Raw genomic sequence first — 14,545 nt, 5'->3', positions numbered from 1 at the left:
CACCTCCCACTAGACCAGGATGCTCAAAGCCCCATCCAACCTGGCCTTTAAATACAGTATTTTCCAACAAGTGACTATGCTAATGTAATTAAAAGAGTGAGAAAGTGTGCTGCCTGATTTTCTCTTTTGAAAAATAATTTTTATGTTTCAATTAAGGGTTTGACCTACAGATGCAGAAGATTCATGAACATTTACCTCCCAGCTGCTTTCAGTATCACTCCATATTGCAAATACAGAGTTCTGCCAACACAAATTATTCTCTTCATAGTATTTATGAAAAGACTATCCCTTGCTTAATAGATGACATGCAACCAAAGGCACTAATGCTACTGCAAACATTTCCAGCTTACCTTTCTTTTACTGCTTGGTCTTTTCCAAACTGGAGCTATAAAGGGATGGAAAACTAGTGGTAGTAAGCAATAAAAGAGCACACTGAAGGCAGAGGAAGTTTACCACCTTTAAACATACATGTACTGACTGAAAACAAAAGTGCAAGCTTTGCAGAAACCAAAGATCTCAGAAGTCAGGATTAGTAAATCCTACTGATGCCTTGGTGAGCCAGTGCTGTTAACAGAGTTCTGTCAATTATGTCAAATGAAAATCTTTCCACCAGTACTTAGTTTAAAATACAATTTTTTTTACAGCAAACATGGTGTCATGCTGCAGACTTACAGAATCACTGTATCACAGATTCTTTTAGGTTGGAAGGGATGTCTTGAGATCATCTGGTCCAGCCTGCCCTCTTCAAGCAGGGTCAGAGACAGCAGGTTGCCCAGGACTCTGTCCAGTCGAGTTTTCCATATCTCCAGAAATTGAGACTCCACAGCTTCTCTGGACAACCTGTTTCAATATTTTCCACATGGTGGAAAAAAAAGTTTTCTTGTGTTCAGATGGAATCTCACAGTTTAATTTGTAACCATTATGTCTTGTCTCCTCAGTGGGCACTACTGAGATGAATCCAGCTGCCTCTTCTTCAGTCCCTTCCATCATGTTTTTACACACATTGATAAGATGACCCCAAGCCTTGTCTCCTCCAGGCTCTTTCAGCCTCTCCTCATACAGGAAGTGTTTGAAACCCCTAATCACATTAGTGGTCCTCTAGTGGGCTTCCCTCCAGTAAGCCTATATCTTACACTGGGAAGCACAGAACCAGACACAGCACTCCAGGTGTGGCCTTATCAGTGCTGAGGGAAAGGATCACCTTCCTTGGCTTGCCAGCAATGCTCTGATGCCTCCCAGAAGGCTGTTAGAAGGGCGCATTGCTGTCTCATGATCAGCTTCTTGTCCACCAGGACACCCAGGTCCTTTTCTGCCAAGCTGCTTTCCAGCTGGGTGTTTCCCAGCATGTATTGGTGCCTGGGGTTGCTCCTCCCCAGGTACAGGACCTCACATTTCCCTTTGTTGAGGGAATCTTCATGAAGTTCCTGTCCATTTCTTCAGTCTGTCCTGGTCCCTCTGAATGGCAGCACTTTTTATATCATCTGTGAACATGCTGAGAGTACATTCTACCCCATCATCAGGGTCATTAAGAGGTTAAACAGTATTGGTCCCAGTATTGACCTCTGAGGCACACCACTAGTTACTTGCCCTCCTACTGGACCTAGTGCTACTGATCACAACCTCCAAGGCCCAGTCATTCAGCCTGTTTTTAGTTTACCTCACTGTCTGTTTCTCTAACCCCTTCTTTGTCAGCCAGTCTATGGAGATGTTATAGGAGACAGCGTCAGAAGTTTTAAAGTCAAGGTAAACAACATGCAGTACTCTTCCCTCATTCACCAAACTTATCATGTAATTCTAAAATACTATCAGGCTGGTTAAGCATAATTTTCCATTTGTAAATTCATGTTGATTACTACCAATCATCATCTTGCCTTTCATGTTTCTGGAAACTGGTTTCCAGGATTAGTTACTCCATCAAATATTCATTACCTTATTAATAAATCAGAAGTGGTCCCTTCTCATAGCATCCTGCAATTGTACTGACTGCTTGTCTTCCAACCATTAATTAAGTGAAACTTTGCTTAGGATATGATACAATTAATTTAAAAAGAAACAACCAAGCATGAAACACTAATTGGAGACACATCACATATTCTCATAGGCTGAGGCTACTCACAGACTCATAATCTTGTTTTGAAATTAAATTATACATTAAATTTCTGGAAGTGATGTGGAAGGCATTTCAACTCTTCAAGTAAGTTCTTTTGGTTTCAGTGTTTGGAAGTGTTTGGGCTTAGAAGAAGGAACACATAGCTGCATGTCTTGTGGTTTCCAAAGTACTTATTTCTCAATCCTTTGCAGATTATTTTTATTTACATTTCATTAATAGAGCATTGGAGATCTGAAAGAACATAGCATTTTACTCAGGAGAGAGCATGATCATCTTTGGTGGAACTTTGAATAGTGCAGCTAGCTGGTTTAGTTACCTAGCTAGTTACCTGGTTTAGTGTAGCTAAAGTGAAGTTTGATCTGGTAGTTAACTACACTTTAATAGTATAATTAGCTGCTTCCTGTAAGAAAGCTTCAGGAAAGGTCATCTCTTTGCTTCAGAATGCACACAAATATTCCTTGTGTAAAGTGATACACAACTGCTCTTTGTGAATTCTAACTCTGTAGAGAAAGGAATTAATCATTTTTGCATATTGATGTAAAGTGGGGATTGTTTCTGAATATCTTGATGGCCAATAAGTTTCTGGATTTGTGAAAACGTTGGGAAATCTGTTATTTTCATTTCATCCTCAAGTATATGTCATGGCATGCTGACTCTTTCTGTATATCTCTGTATTCAATATGGTGGGTAACACCCACCATTCTTAGCAGCTCTTGGATACATGAAGGATGCAGGTCTGGAAGCTTGAACTTGGATTGTTAACAGCCTCAATGAATGAGACTAAAAATGCCCTCAGCAACAAGGGGCTTCACTTCAATGCAGTGGAATAGCTATTACTGTGTAGTTTAGTACAATAGAAGGTGTTTGCTGAGGTGCTTTTAAGAAAATACTGGAATTGCCTTTTACCGAAGAGGCTAAAAGGGATGATCCTTGATTGTTAAAGGGCAACATAGAAGAAAGTGCAAAGGTGTGTGAAAGTTGGATGCTCTCTTGAATTGGCAGACCAGTAGGTTTGTCTGAGCAAAGATGGGAAATCCAGCTAAGCTGTTGTGTGAAGATTTTCCTATATAACAATCCAAAGACTACACTCTGTGCATTCCAGCAAGAAATGCCTGATTTAAAATGAGTTTGCTGTAAGGCTCAGTACCTTGAATATAGATTCCCAAGAGTCTTAAGAACCATAAGTTGTAGTTCACAGGAAGGAGGGATGAGATAACTCCCAGTTGGCACATAGTGACTATACCACCTGCATGTCTTTACTTGTCTTGAAGTGAAGCAGCATATTTTAATATAACATCCTTTTACTTGTCAGTAGAAAAGCTGAATAGAGTTGTCTACTTCTAAGAACATTTTTTAAAAGCGCTAAAGACTACGGACACGATCTGCACAGCAGGAGTACCTTGAATAGACACATTAAGACAAAAAAGCCACCAAATAACACAACAAAAAAACTATGCAGATAATATTCAGTAAGTAATTAATTTTACTTGAATGAAAAGTGGAAAATAAAAATACCTAGTTTGATTTGCTGATAATGAGCTGACATAAGATCCTTTTCCCTATTTGAACTCTAAATGCTGTGGGTACTGAGGTAACAGAAAAAATTGTACTGGCTTTAGTATAAGAGGACACTGAGAATTTCAGGCAGCATTTCAGCAAATCTTAAAGACAAGAGGATGTTTTTTATAGGTCTTTGTCTTTTTTGTGGTGCTATATTTTACCCTTTGATGCTAGCTCTGAACTCATTATGAGTTAACATAATTGTATTTACGAGGCTGATGTATTAAGTAGATATTTTTTCCTGTTAGCCTGCCAGTTCCAGTGGCTGTATGTGATATTTTCTGACAACAGTTGTTGCCCTTGTTGTGCAAATATGGCAATCTAAAACAATAGATGAACAGATGTTGTTCCACAGCAGAAAAATGACAATGTTTGTAGAACTGTCACATCATACTATTATAATCTTCATATAGGTATTTAAATATTGAAAATGAGCCAAGTCCATAAAAAGCAGCTGAAAAAGTTATGAGCTTTGTGAGAAAGGGTATGTTTTTTCTTCAGACAAAATTTTAGCAGCATTTATTGAACAGTGTAACTGAATATCTCTATAATCAATTAGTACTTTTAAAAGAATCCTAGCAGTTAACATCCTAGTCGTTTGATTAATGCATTTAGGCTGTTGTTATCTTTTGTCATCTCAAGAAGTGACTGCCCCATATGCAGCTGAAGTGCCAGGAAGATGTTGACTTGTGATAGGGCTTGACCCATATCAGTTTTGAGACCAAAAGTAAACCAGAAGATTCCAAAGCAGCTACTGTTGTTAAGGAGGACAATGGAGTTGTCCCCACAGTGATTTAAACTTATTTCTCTTAGCTGTTGCTGTCAGGAAAACTGTTTCATTACCATATCAAGGTGGACTTGGAAAACTATAACAACTACTCAAAATTATTTTTGGTACAATTAAAATTACCATAGAACTTCTTCCTTTCTGCATGGTTTTGTTTCATCAACTTGGGTTAACACAGCTATTTTCTTACATTTTATTGGGAACAAGGCAACGTGCTTGACAGTCTGTGTCAAGGTACCAATATGTGTGTGTAAAGGATAGCTTCCAAGAAGCTGCAATCTGGTGCATGTCTGAAGATACTGGAACTCAGAATAGATCTGAATTGGAGTAGGAGTAGTATTTACTTCTAGAGGCACAGAACAGCTTATCACTGAATTAATGAAATTAATGCAGTCCCCTATAACATTCTCAATACAAGGGTTCAAGTCACTTGGTGAATATATATCTGCTAAGAATAGTTGAAAACAATAGTCTTTTAAAATGAGCTATCATGACTCCATGTGTCTAGATTTGGTCTCCTAGCTCTTTGGCTGATTGTGTCAAAGAGCACCATGAATCCTTTAATTGCTTCTGCTGGTCAATCCAAGAATAGACCTTTACTGCAGAGAGGACATGGCTCATGCAGTCAGTCTTACAAAGGAAACATCAGTGCAAAGTCCAGGAGAGATGGCAGCAAAGACACCTTGAAATTGCTAGACTACAGCTGCCAAGAGTTCCTTTTAATTTCCTGTATCTGAGGGTATGTTTGTGTCAGATTTCAGGAAGATGAAAGAAAACTTAGTCTTACTCCCAGCTGAAAAAAAAAAAAAAAAGTTTTGTGACTTTTTTAGACTCCCCATAGACCTAAGTGGAGTCTGGGTGTGATGTTGCAGGCAAAGCACCACACTAAAGTAATCTTTCCGTTTTCCTTTTGCTCAGAACATGGGCAGATCAAACTTGTGCCAAATAAAATATACAGCATAAATATATCCTTAGGTTCTTCTGTTACAGTTTCAAGAAAACCCTCATACTTCTCCATTTTAATCTATTCCCCATAACAATAAGCACACCAATAGCTTCATTTAAAAATGAATATAGCTTGGAGCTGATCTTGGCAATATGCCTCCTATTTACTTATCAATAAGTTGATCAGTTCCTCTACAGGATAAAAGAAAATTATACTTTAGAGCTATTATGTAATATGATATTGCCAGGTCCTTCAAAGGAGGATACAAAGTACCCTGTAGCTATACAATAGCCTGTCTCAGATTACTTTTTCACCCTAATCTTTACTTGATAGAACTTGGTTTACACCTGCCACACTCCATACTTTCTCTAGTTTTTGGTAGCATTAGCCGTTACGACTCTGAACACTCAAAATCTTCACAGAATAGTCAGTAGTTTTTTTAATTTACCAAATTCCTGACTTCTACAGTTTACTTAAGAGTTTGAGAAAGTGACTTGCATTTTAGTATTCTCCATCTCTAGATTATGTAGAACATGCCCTTGGTCTTGTTTCATGATTCATTAGGTGATTGATTTAAAAAAAAAAAAGAAAAAAAAAAGGGTGATTCTAGCCTATCTTCTCTAAAACTATCCATTATTTTATATACAGCATTACATAAGGCTGTCTCCTATTAGTTTTGAAGAAACTGTTTATCTCCTAGGATTCCCTGTGATGCAGAGTGACACAGAAGTTTACTCCTTTATGAGGTTTTGTACTCCTAAATGCTTCTTTCAATACCCTTAGCTCAATAATTTCCTTGCAAAGTTTCTACTTCCAAAATATTATAAGATTATATCTTCTTTAGATTTCTTCCCACCTAGAACATTCTTAGGTCTCTGATTTTCACTTTTTTTCAAATTTCCTTGCAAGATTTGCTTCCTGTCACTGAGGGATACTTCCTTTGTTAAAGTAATATTCTTCATTTTGCAAATGAATAATACTGCTCTTCTTTCTTTCACTTTGCTCTTTTACATTTGGAATTGCTAAGAGCCTAACAAGTTTAAAGTCATTATTTTATATGCAACTTTGAAGATTTATTTCCTCAGCTGGTTACCTTTTGAATCAAGTCTAACAGTAAAGAAGATGGAATTGGCGATGAGATTTTTCTATTTCCTCTCCACAAAGTGTAATTAGAAGCATGAGGTGAGTCATGGGCACATGACTGAATAATGCTTGAAGTGATGTAGGAAGGCTTGGAGTACTGATCATTTGGAGATATTTTCTTAAGAAAAGAGTTTCATATCTTCATAGACAGACTACACCTAAGCATATGGGACACCAGCTTGCAATCTAAACTGGCAGAAGGAATAAAAAAAAAAACTTTAAATTGCGATATGGGAAGAGAGCCTGAGAAGGAATCACAGAGTTTCTTCATTTAACACTCCGGGCAGGGAGAGTTTTGGCTTCAGGAATGTGACAGCAACAAATATAGAAAATAGGAGCTCAAAGACCAAGATGTTTGACTAGGGTGATAGTAAAAAAAGCAGCAGAGTCAGTAAAAGAATGCCAGGCACCTGTGCACCAAAATAGGGCATCCAGCACCAGTGATAAATGAAAAGAAAGCTTTATGAAATAATTCTATTAGAATGGAGTTGCACCAATAATCAGAGATGAGAAATATAAAGTGAAAGGTATGTAGTCTTCATAAACAAAAAAAAGAGGATGATATCCTGGTAAAAGCCAAAGTTACATTGGGGAAGAGTTGTAAAGACAACGTGCAGGGAAGGATGCTGAAATCTGTGTTAGGATGAATTCACCTCAGTTTTAGTATGGAAATACTAATGGAAGCAATTTAGCAATGGGACACTGGAGCTCCTCATATGTAACGGACATAATAAAAATACTAATGGCTGTTGAGTTCTGGACATACACCCAGTAGATTTCTTCAATTCAGAGCATATTTGCTTAAATATCCCAGTCTTTGTATTCATAAAGCACAAAAACATCCCTGAAGAGCCTGTCATAGAAAATCAGGTTGTATTGAAAGCAGATGAGATTGTTTTGTTTAAATGAAATGGAAGAATAAACAAAACAGCCGTAACTAAGAAGGGGGTTGACACATTTTGGTAAATAAAAAGCTAATTAGGAAAGTGAAGTCAACTGTATTGAGGAGCTTAGGGAAGGACTTAAATGGAGGAAGTCTGGAATTTCATTACATTAAAGATACAAAAATACTATCTGGAACTTGCGTTCAAAAGAGGGAAGAAATTTTTTTTAAAAAGTACCAGATCTAGCTGGAGGAAAATTTGACTCAGCAAGGATACCAGGGGAAGAAATGAGGTGAAATGGAAAAGAAGGTATGTTCACCAAATAAAGCTGCTAGGGAGAGCAAAAATGAATAAAATGGGAACAGGCAAAAACCTAATCATCTTTGTAAATAATTATAAAATTAATAAAATGCCCTTTTACCATGAACAAAAGGAAAAAGGAAAGAGGAGTTACTAGGGGATGGATAATCAGAAAATCAATTTAAAATGGCTGCTGGTCTGAAGGAAGATTTTGCTACCGTTTTTAATAATAATGGTGAGCTTGGGAACAAGTCAGGCTGGCAGGTGAGGAATTAATATATCTACAATAATACCAAAACGTCAGATAGATTGCATATATTTGATGGCAGGAAGAGGCTGCCCAGGAAGGTGGTAGAGTCACCATCCCTGGAGGTATTTAAAAACTGTGTAGATGACACACTTCAGAACATGCTTTAATGGACACCTTTTTTTTGTTTGTTTTGGGTTTTTTGTTTGACTGTTTTTTGAATTTTATTTTATTTTGGGGCTGGAGGGGTTGGCTGTTGGATATGATGATCTTGGAGGTCTTTTCCAACCATGACAATTCTGTGATATGTTATCTCAGAGCAGGCATCATGTGTTCTGAAAGGCAAGAGAGCTACATGTGGAACCTGTAAAAAGGGCCAAATGTGTTCTCTGGTTCTCACTCCCAGCAGGGAAGTGGTATTTTTTTTCAGGCTTTGGCACAGAACCTGGCTCCCATGTGCATCCCAAAGAGCAATTTTGCCATGACTCACCTGCACCTATGGTGTTCTTACACTTTACTAAGCATTTTCTTCTCCCTTGCTATGGTGCTGGCACAACTGCTGTTTCTTTTTGCAGGAACGGTGCTAGCAGTAAGTCAGCAAAACAATTAGTCATGGAGTAATGAGAAATCTAAAACAGTGTTACCACCTCTAGAAGATCACTTTGTCTACCACAGAGTATGTGCTAACATGGTACTTGTATTTGAAGTGGTGAATTGGCTGCAAAGGCAGGATTAATCAAAAAATCTTTGGGCTTATTAATCTCATCTTATTTGTAGGCAAGTTTGGAGGGCAAGGAGAATTAAAAATGCAGGTAAAGACAAATATAATAAGATTCAATGTGAACTTATACAAAGTGGCTATACCAATTAATCTGATCATTTTTATTTAATAAAAGCTAGACTTGGACTTTCTGTGCTTGGGAGGTTTTTCTAAACTGATCTAGCCTTGCTAGCCCATATGCTAGGGTGCCATACACAGCCTGTTGCTACCACTGCCTGGATGGTCATGAAATAAAATTGTTGGACCAGAGGGAAATAAACTACATTGAACAAATGCTGGTTTTAAGGCAAATGAAACAACTGGTTTGCTTTATCTCCCTCCTGTAGGAGATGCCTTGCCAGTTCCCACCTTCTGAAGTGTTTCCCATTGGGTTTTAACCCCAGCCCATAATGTTATGATTATAGCTATGGCTACACAAATGCGTCCTGAAATTCTTTAAAGCATCTAGTGGTTTTGATTGACTTGCTGCACCTTCAGGATACTTGACCATCCAGCAGTGGTTGTTGAGCAAATGTAAACTTTATCACTTCCTAAGTTTAGTACTTTAAAAGGTGCCTTAGTTGAGCATGCTTAATTGAAGACACGCAAAATCCATAGTCACTTTTGAAAGTTCAGAACATATTTGACATTTCAAATTGAAAGACAGGCTAATTTATTTTATTATTTCCATACATAGAGTTTTATTCAATTTTGTAGCGTGTTGGATAAACTTATTCCACTCCCAAATTAGAAATTATAACAGCATTCATTTCTGTAAATTAAATCAGAATTTGCTCAACCTCTCACAGCAAGACAGGGTGCAGTTATGTAAGAAGGCAAGCATTTTGATTCATACCAATTATGCTATGCATTACTTGGAAGAGCCTTCAAAGATTTTCCCCTCCCCCTCCAAAAACAAATTTAAACGTGGGAAAGAGGCTTCTGTATGCTATGAAACAATCCTTCTGTTGTAAGGCTGGAAACATTCCAACTATTCAAGGAGTGAATGAGCAATCTCTAAAAGCACCAATCCTAACCATTCTCCATTTCTCTCCTGCTGAGCATAACACTTACCAACATAGAAGCCAACAGGTCATTTTATTTCACTCCATGTTTTTGCCTCATATTACACAATAGCACTAAAATAGATCTGCTTTTTATGGCACTTTAACTTTGAGAAGTGTAATGAATCATTACATTGTTTGCAATTACCAGATTTCTCTGCAAAGCCAAAGACAGAACAGTGTTGATAAATTCTGCAAATATGATGAACCTCTGTTTTGCTTTCTGAAAGGAAGATTCCTATTTGTACTAGGCAAGTGGGCAGAGCTGCTTAATTTATTCATCACACACCTGTAGCTTACTGAAGTCCCAAATTCTGATCCTTGTACAAAAAAAATCTCATTAGTTACTTCAAAGAGAATTGAGTGCTCATGCTGCCACAGCTCTTCCTTTTTCCTTTGATCATTTGAACCCCATCTCTTGTCACAACTGTTGCACTAGCTCCATCTTGTCTCTCTGACATACATTATTGCAGGTCTAACTCCTTTCATACCATTTTTCCTCATCATTTCTCTTTCTGTCACAACTGCTGCCCTTGCAAGTATTAACATCCTGTTTCTGTTTTGCTCAGAAAGGAAAACCTCTAAGTACTCCTGCTTGTCTATTTGCCTTCCTTGCCAGAGGCTAAGGGCTCTCAAGAACAGCTTTAGCTCTCCACCACCTCCCCATTCCCTTCCATCACTCCATCCACATCTATGCAGTCTTCTTTCACTGTACTCCTTTCTCAAGAAATTTTCTCTTGGAAGACTTCTGTGGACATTTACCAAACTATCTTCTTTCAGCTTCATCCCCAAGACCCATCTCCCCTGTTGGAAAACTAAGAACTGGCAATTTAAAAGGTATTCAGCTTTATGAATATGATGCAGAAGGAATTCCCTGGCATTCCTCATGGTACTTATCAAAGATGCAGAGATCCTTGGGACAGGGTCAGGGACATCACATTAGGAATGAACCTAGGAGGACATCCATTGGTAGGTATTTGAATTGGGTAAGAAGCCCACATCTTATTTCAACAGTCTCAGGACTTCACAGAGCACTTTCATCAGTATCTTGAAACTTCTTCTTCCAGGTATCAGTCTTCCAGTCCAAGCTCTCCTCTCTGCTGTTGTTCGAAGGAAGGATACGGTTCAGATGCGAGCCCCCCGCCCTTTCCCCGCCTCGGGCGGGGTTTAATGCCTCTGGCCGGCCACGCTCTCCAGCGAGAGCCTGTTCCCTAATCTCTCACCCCCCGGAACCCAGGCGCGAATCCCTGAGGGAACGTGCCTTCTCCCGGGGAAGCGAGGCGTGGGAGGCTCCGTCCCCGGGGGTCCCTCCCGGCCGCGACGGCGTGTCTGGCTCCGCTCCGCTCGGCCGGGGGTCTCCGCTTCCCCACACTGCCGCTACCTGGGGGTGCCACCTTCCCGGCTCGGCACCGGGTGAGGCTTTACCGACCTCGGCACGGCTCTGCTGCTCTCGGTACTGGCTCGGCTCCCTTGAGCGTACAGGCTAGGTTTGAGCCAAGCACTGCGCCCGGTGCCCTGAGCAGCTCCGTCGCCTTGCTCACCCTAGCCACACTTTCAGACATCCTTAAGCTTGGGGCGCGATAGCTCAGCGCCACTTAAATAAGACCCGCCCGCATCCCTCGCGGGCAGTTATAGGTGTAACGATTAGGGAGACGACGTCTACACCCCTCTATTAACTGCTGTTCCTATGCATAGTTTAATTTAAAACAAGGGCAAAGGAGTGCCTGTTTCCAGTTAGCGGGAGCTCTAGTCACTGCACGTGAAATACGACAGGGCTGGGGCAGCGACACCCATAAAAAAACCCCAACAACAAAAGAAAAGAACAACAAAAAAAAAACCCAACCAAACAAGAACAGAAGAACCTCACCAAATCCAAACAAAACAAGCCACATGAGAGAAGCAAGCCAGCAGGTCCCCCTCCATCCCCGTGGTGAGGCAGCACTCGGCAGCCTCTGGGGTGGGACACGACACCGACCCCCCGGCTCTGGGAGGCAGGGGCTGCTGCCCACCCGGCTCCCCCCGGCTCTCAGCCGAGTTTTGCCCGCGTGCGCACCGCCAACCAACGTTTTACACGACCTGAAGGAGCGAGCAGCTTCCGAACTGCTTGGTGCCATGAGAACTTTAGCAGATACACGCCAGTTTTCGGGAGTAACAGCCAGCGAGCACCGAGGGCTGCGGGCGGAGCAGCAGCCGAACCCCGCGCATCAGTCACCGGGGAGACACCCGAGAATCCAGGAAGAAGGTGGCCGGAGGGAGGCACCTGCAAGAAGCTGCAGCTAACTGCAGAGCTGTGTACTACGGGACACGTGTATCTACACCAGGAAGGGTAAGATAAGGCAAGTAAGTTTAGCAAATAAAACACGCAGAGCCACGTTTTAGCACATACAAAGAAAAACCGTAGAAACGATTGAAGAGCAGAAATACTCCACTTTATTTGCTGCTTTCTGCGTGAAGACTGTCGGGTGGCGGGACAGGAAGAAAGATGATTTCGTGAAAAACTATTGTGAACTCCGGCGAAGGCTGCGGGGCACGGGCTGAGCCGCCTCCCCACAGCGCCCATCTCCAGAAGCCCTCCCGAGCAAGTTTGTAAAGTTCCTTCTTCCTCTCTTCCTCCACCCGCTTGGGGCACGCTCTTTGTCTCCGGTACTGAACCAGAGGGCACCGACTGCTCTCATCAGTAGCTCCGTAAGACTCCCCAGTGCCTCATCAGAGCCACTTCGTGAGCAGCGCTTCCCCCTCAAGGGCCAGGGCAGAGCACAAGCGAAGAGGAGCGCAGGGACGGACACGGCACCGAGCGGTTCGGGCTCCCTGCACACCCTGAAGGGCAAGTGCCGACAGAGCGGAGCTCTTCGGCCGCCCCAGCGGGCTGTGGTCTCCTCGGGGCAGCCGGGCGCGGGGAGCAGGGGCGGGCGCCGGGGCTCGAGCCCTTACCTGAGTTCCTGAGCTTGCGGTTCCTCAAGACGGAGGCGATGACCAGCAGGTTGCCGAGGATATCCACCACGGTGGTGAAGATCAGGACGCTGGAGAGCGCCGTCACCACCCAGGCGGGCCGCGGGGCGCCCGCCGCCTCCCTCTCCGCCAAGCCCAGGCGGGCCCGGCCGCCCGGCTCGCAGCAGTTCCTCAGGGAGCCATTCTCCAGCATCGCGGCCGCCCGGCCCGCCGGCCCCGCGCGCCAGGGCGGGAAGGCTTTTAACGGCCGCGCCGCTCGCGCTGCCCCGCCCCTCTCCCGCCGAGCTGCCGGGGCGGGGCCGGGGCTGCCGGGGGCCCCTCCCGCCGGCGGGGCCGGGAAAGGCCCCGGGCACCCCTGGGCGCTGCGGGGATCCCTCTCGGCGGGAGGGCGGCTCTGAGTGCTGAGGGGACCCCCCCCCCGGCGGGAGGGCGGCTCTGGGTGCTGAGGGGACCCCCCCCCGGCGGGAGGGCGGCTCTGGGTGCTGAGGGGACCCCCCCCCGGCGGGAGGGCGGCGCGGGGCGCGGAGGAGGCGGTGGCAGGTGCCGGGGCGGCGCCCACGGGCAGCAGGGGCGGCCGGGCTCGTGTATCTGCGGTTGCGGCTTCCCAAGCTGGAGAGCCCGGGAAAGCCGCGAGCGCAGGAGGGGGCGGCGAAGGGCCGGGGCTGGGGGCGGCGAAGCCCCTTTCCCGCGGCGCCGCGCCCCGGAGCTGCCCCGGGCCCGGCCCGGCTGCCGGCGCCTTCCCGCCGGGCTCGGCCGCGTCTCCGCGCCGGAACACGAGGTGTAGTTTTGGCGTTGTTGGGTTTCGTGTGTTTGCGTGTTTGTGGGTTTTCTATGTTTGGGGTTTGTTTTGGTTTGTTTTTTTTGGAGGGGGGGGGTGGGTTTTGCCGCTCGGTGAGCGCCGGCGGGTTTTTCTGATGCGTTCCTTTCTTTAGTCTGGGCTAGAGATCCAAAAAGGTGGTGTACTTTGGTTCTGTAACTTTAAGGTTCTGTAACTTTGCCGTGGCCTTGTTCTTCGCGTTTGAACGCCTGTCAGATCAAGCTATGAACGATGCCCGTAGGAAGATAATTGCAAAAGTTACGGGTGGGACGTGCTCCAAACCAACGTTGACTTTGGAAAATGTCAAAGAGTTTTCCCTTTCAAACTGCAGGGACAGACTGATGGACTTTGCTCTGAAATTAAGGTTGAAACATACAGCTTCTTTTGGGATCCCGAGATGACGAGTGCCGCGTGCTCATTTGCATTAAATCATTAAGATGCGTGCGGTGAAGGAGGACAGGCTGGGCATGTCTCTGGGCCTGGCTTCCAGCACGGCTGGCACAGTTCCCAGGGGCCAGTGTGTCAGGGGGTTCACATCGCGTGTGCTGACAATTAGCGCTACTCACAGCAGACGTAAGTCAGGAGGGGTTTATGTCCTACTTTGCATTGTTTTCAGGGCAACCAGGCCACGCTGGATCCTTGTCCTGCTTCCAAGTTTTGCCCCACTTTTGAGAACGGTGCAGAAGAGTTTGCTGTGCAGCTGCATTCTTCCTCTTTGTGTCGCCTAAGCACAGAGGGAGGTATGCTTCATGGTTTCTCAAAAATGAGATCCTAAGATAGCCTGCCTCATTGAGTTGATTTGGAAAAACAGAGCAAGTTTCTGTCCATTCTAACAGCAAGTAATTTATTACAGCACACTGCTGCTTTGAGATCCACCCCTAAACAAATGTGCAGTGGTGTAATCAAAGTACTTTGAATTATTGTGTGGACTTTTTTTCCGAATTAGAAATAGTTTTTTTGTTCCATCTGAAATATTTT

At 43.7% G+C, this 14,545-nt stretch overlaps 1 protein-coding gene across 1 annotated transcript in view; it reads right to left on the bottom strand.

Annotated features, from left to right (window-relative positions):
* MTNR1B (melatonin receptor 1B) overlaps nucleotides 1-13,012 on the bottom strand; it is a 28,660-nt gene extending 15,648 nt beyond the window's left edge. The window contains exon 1 of the mRNA XM_051621528.1: nucleotides 12,733-13,012. Coding sequence (XP_051477488.1) covers nucleotides 12,733-12,943 — 211 coding nt within the window. The 5' untranslated portion in view covers nucleotides 12,944-13,012. The remainder of the gene's footprint in view (nucleotides 1-12,732) is intronic.
* Nucleotides 13,013-14,545: the final 1,533 nt, after the last annotated feature.

This window comes from Apus apus, chromosome 1 (assembly GCF_020740795.1).
Source record: "Apus apus isolate bApuApu2 chromosome 1, bApuApu2.pri.cur, whole genome shotgun sequence".
NCBI classification, from domain to species: Eukaryota; Metazoa; Chordata; class Aves; order Apodiformes; family Apodidae; genus Apus; species Apus apus.
Note: the sequence above shows the minus strand (reverse complement) of the source record. Positions and strands in the feature narration are given on the sequence as shown.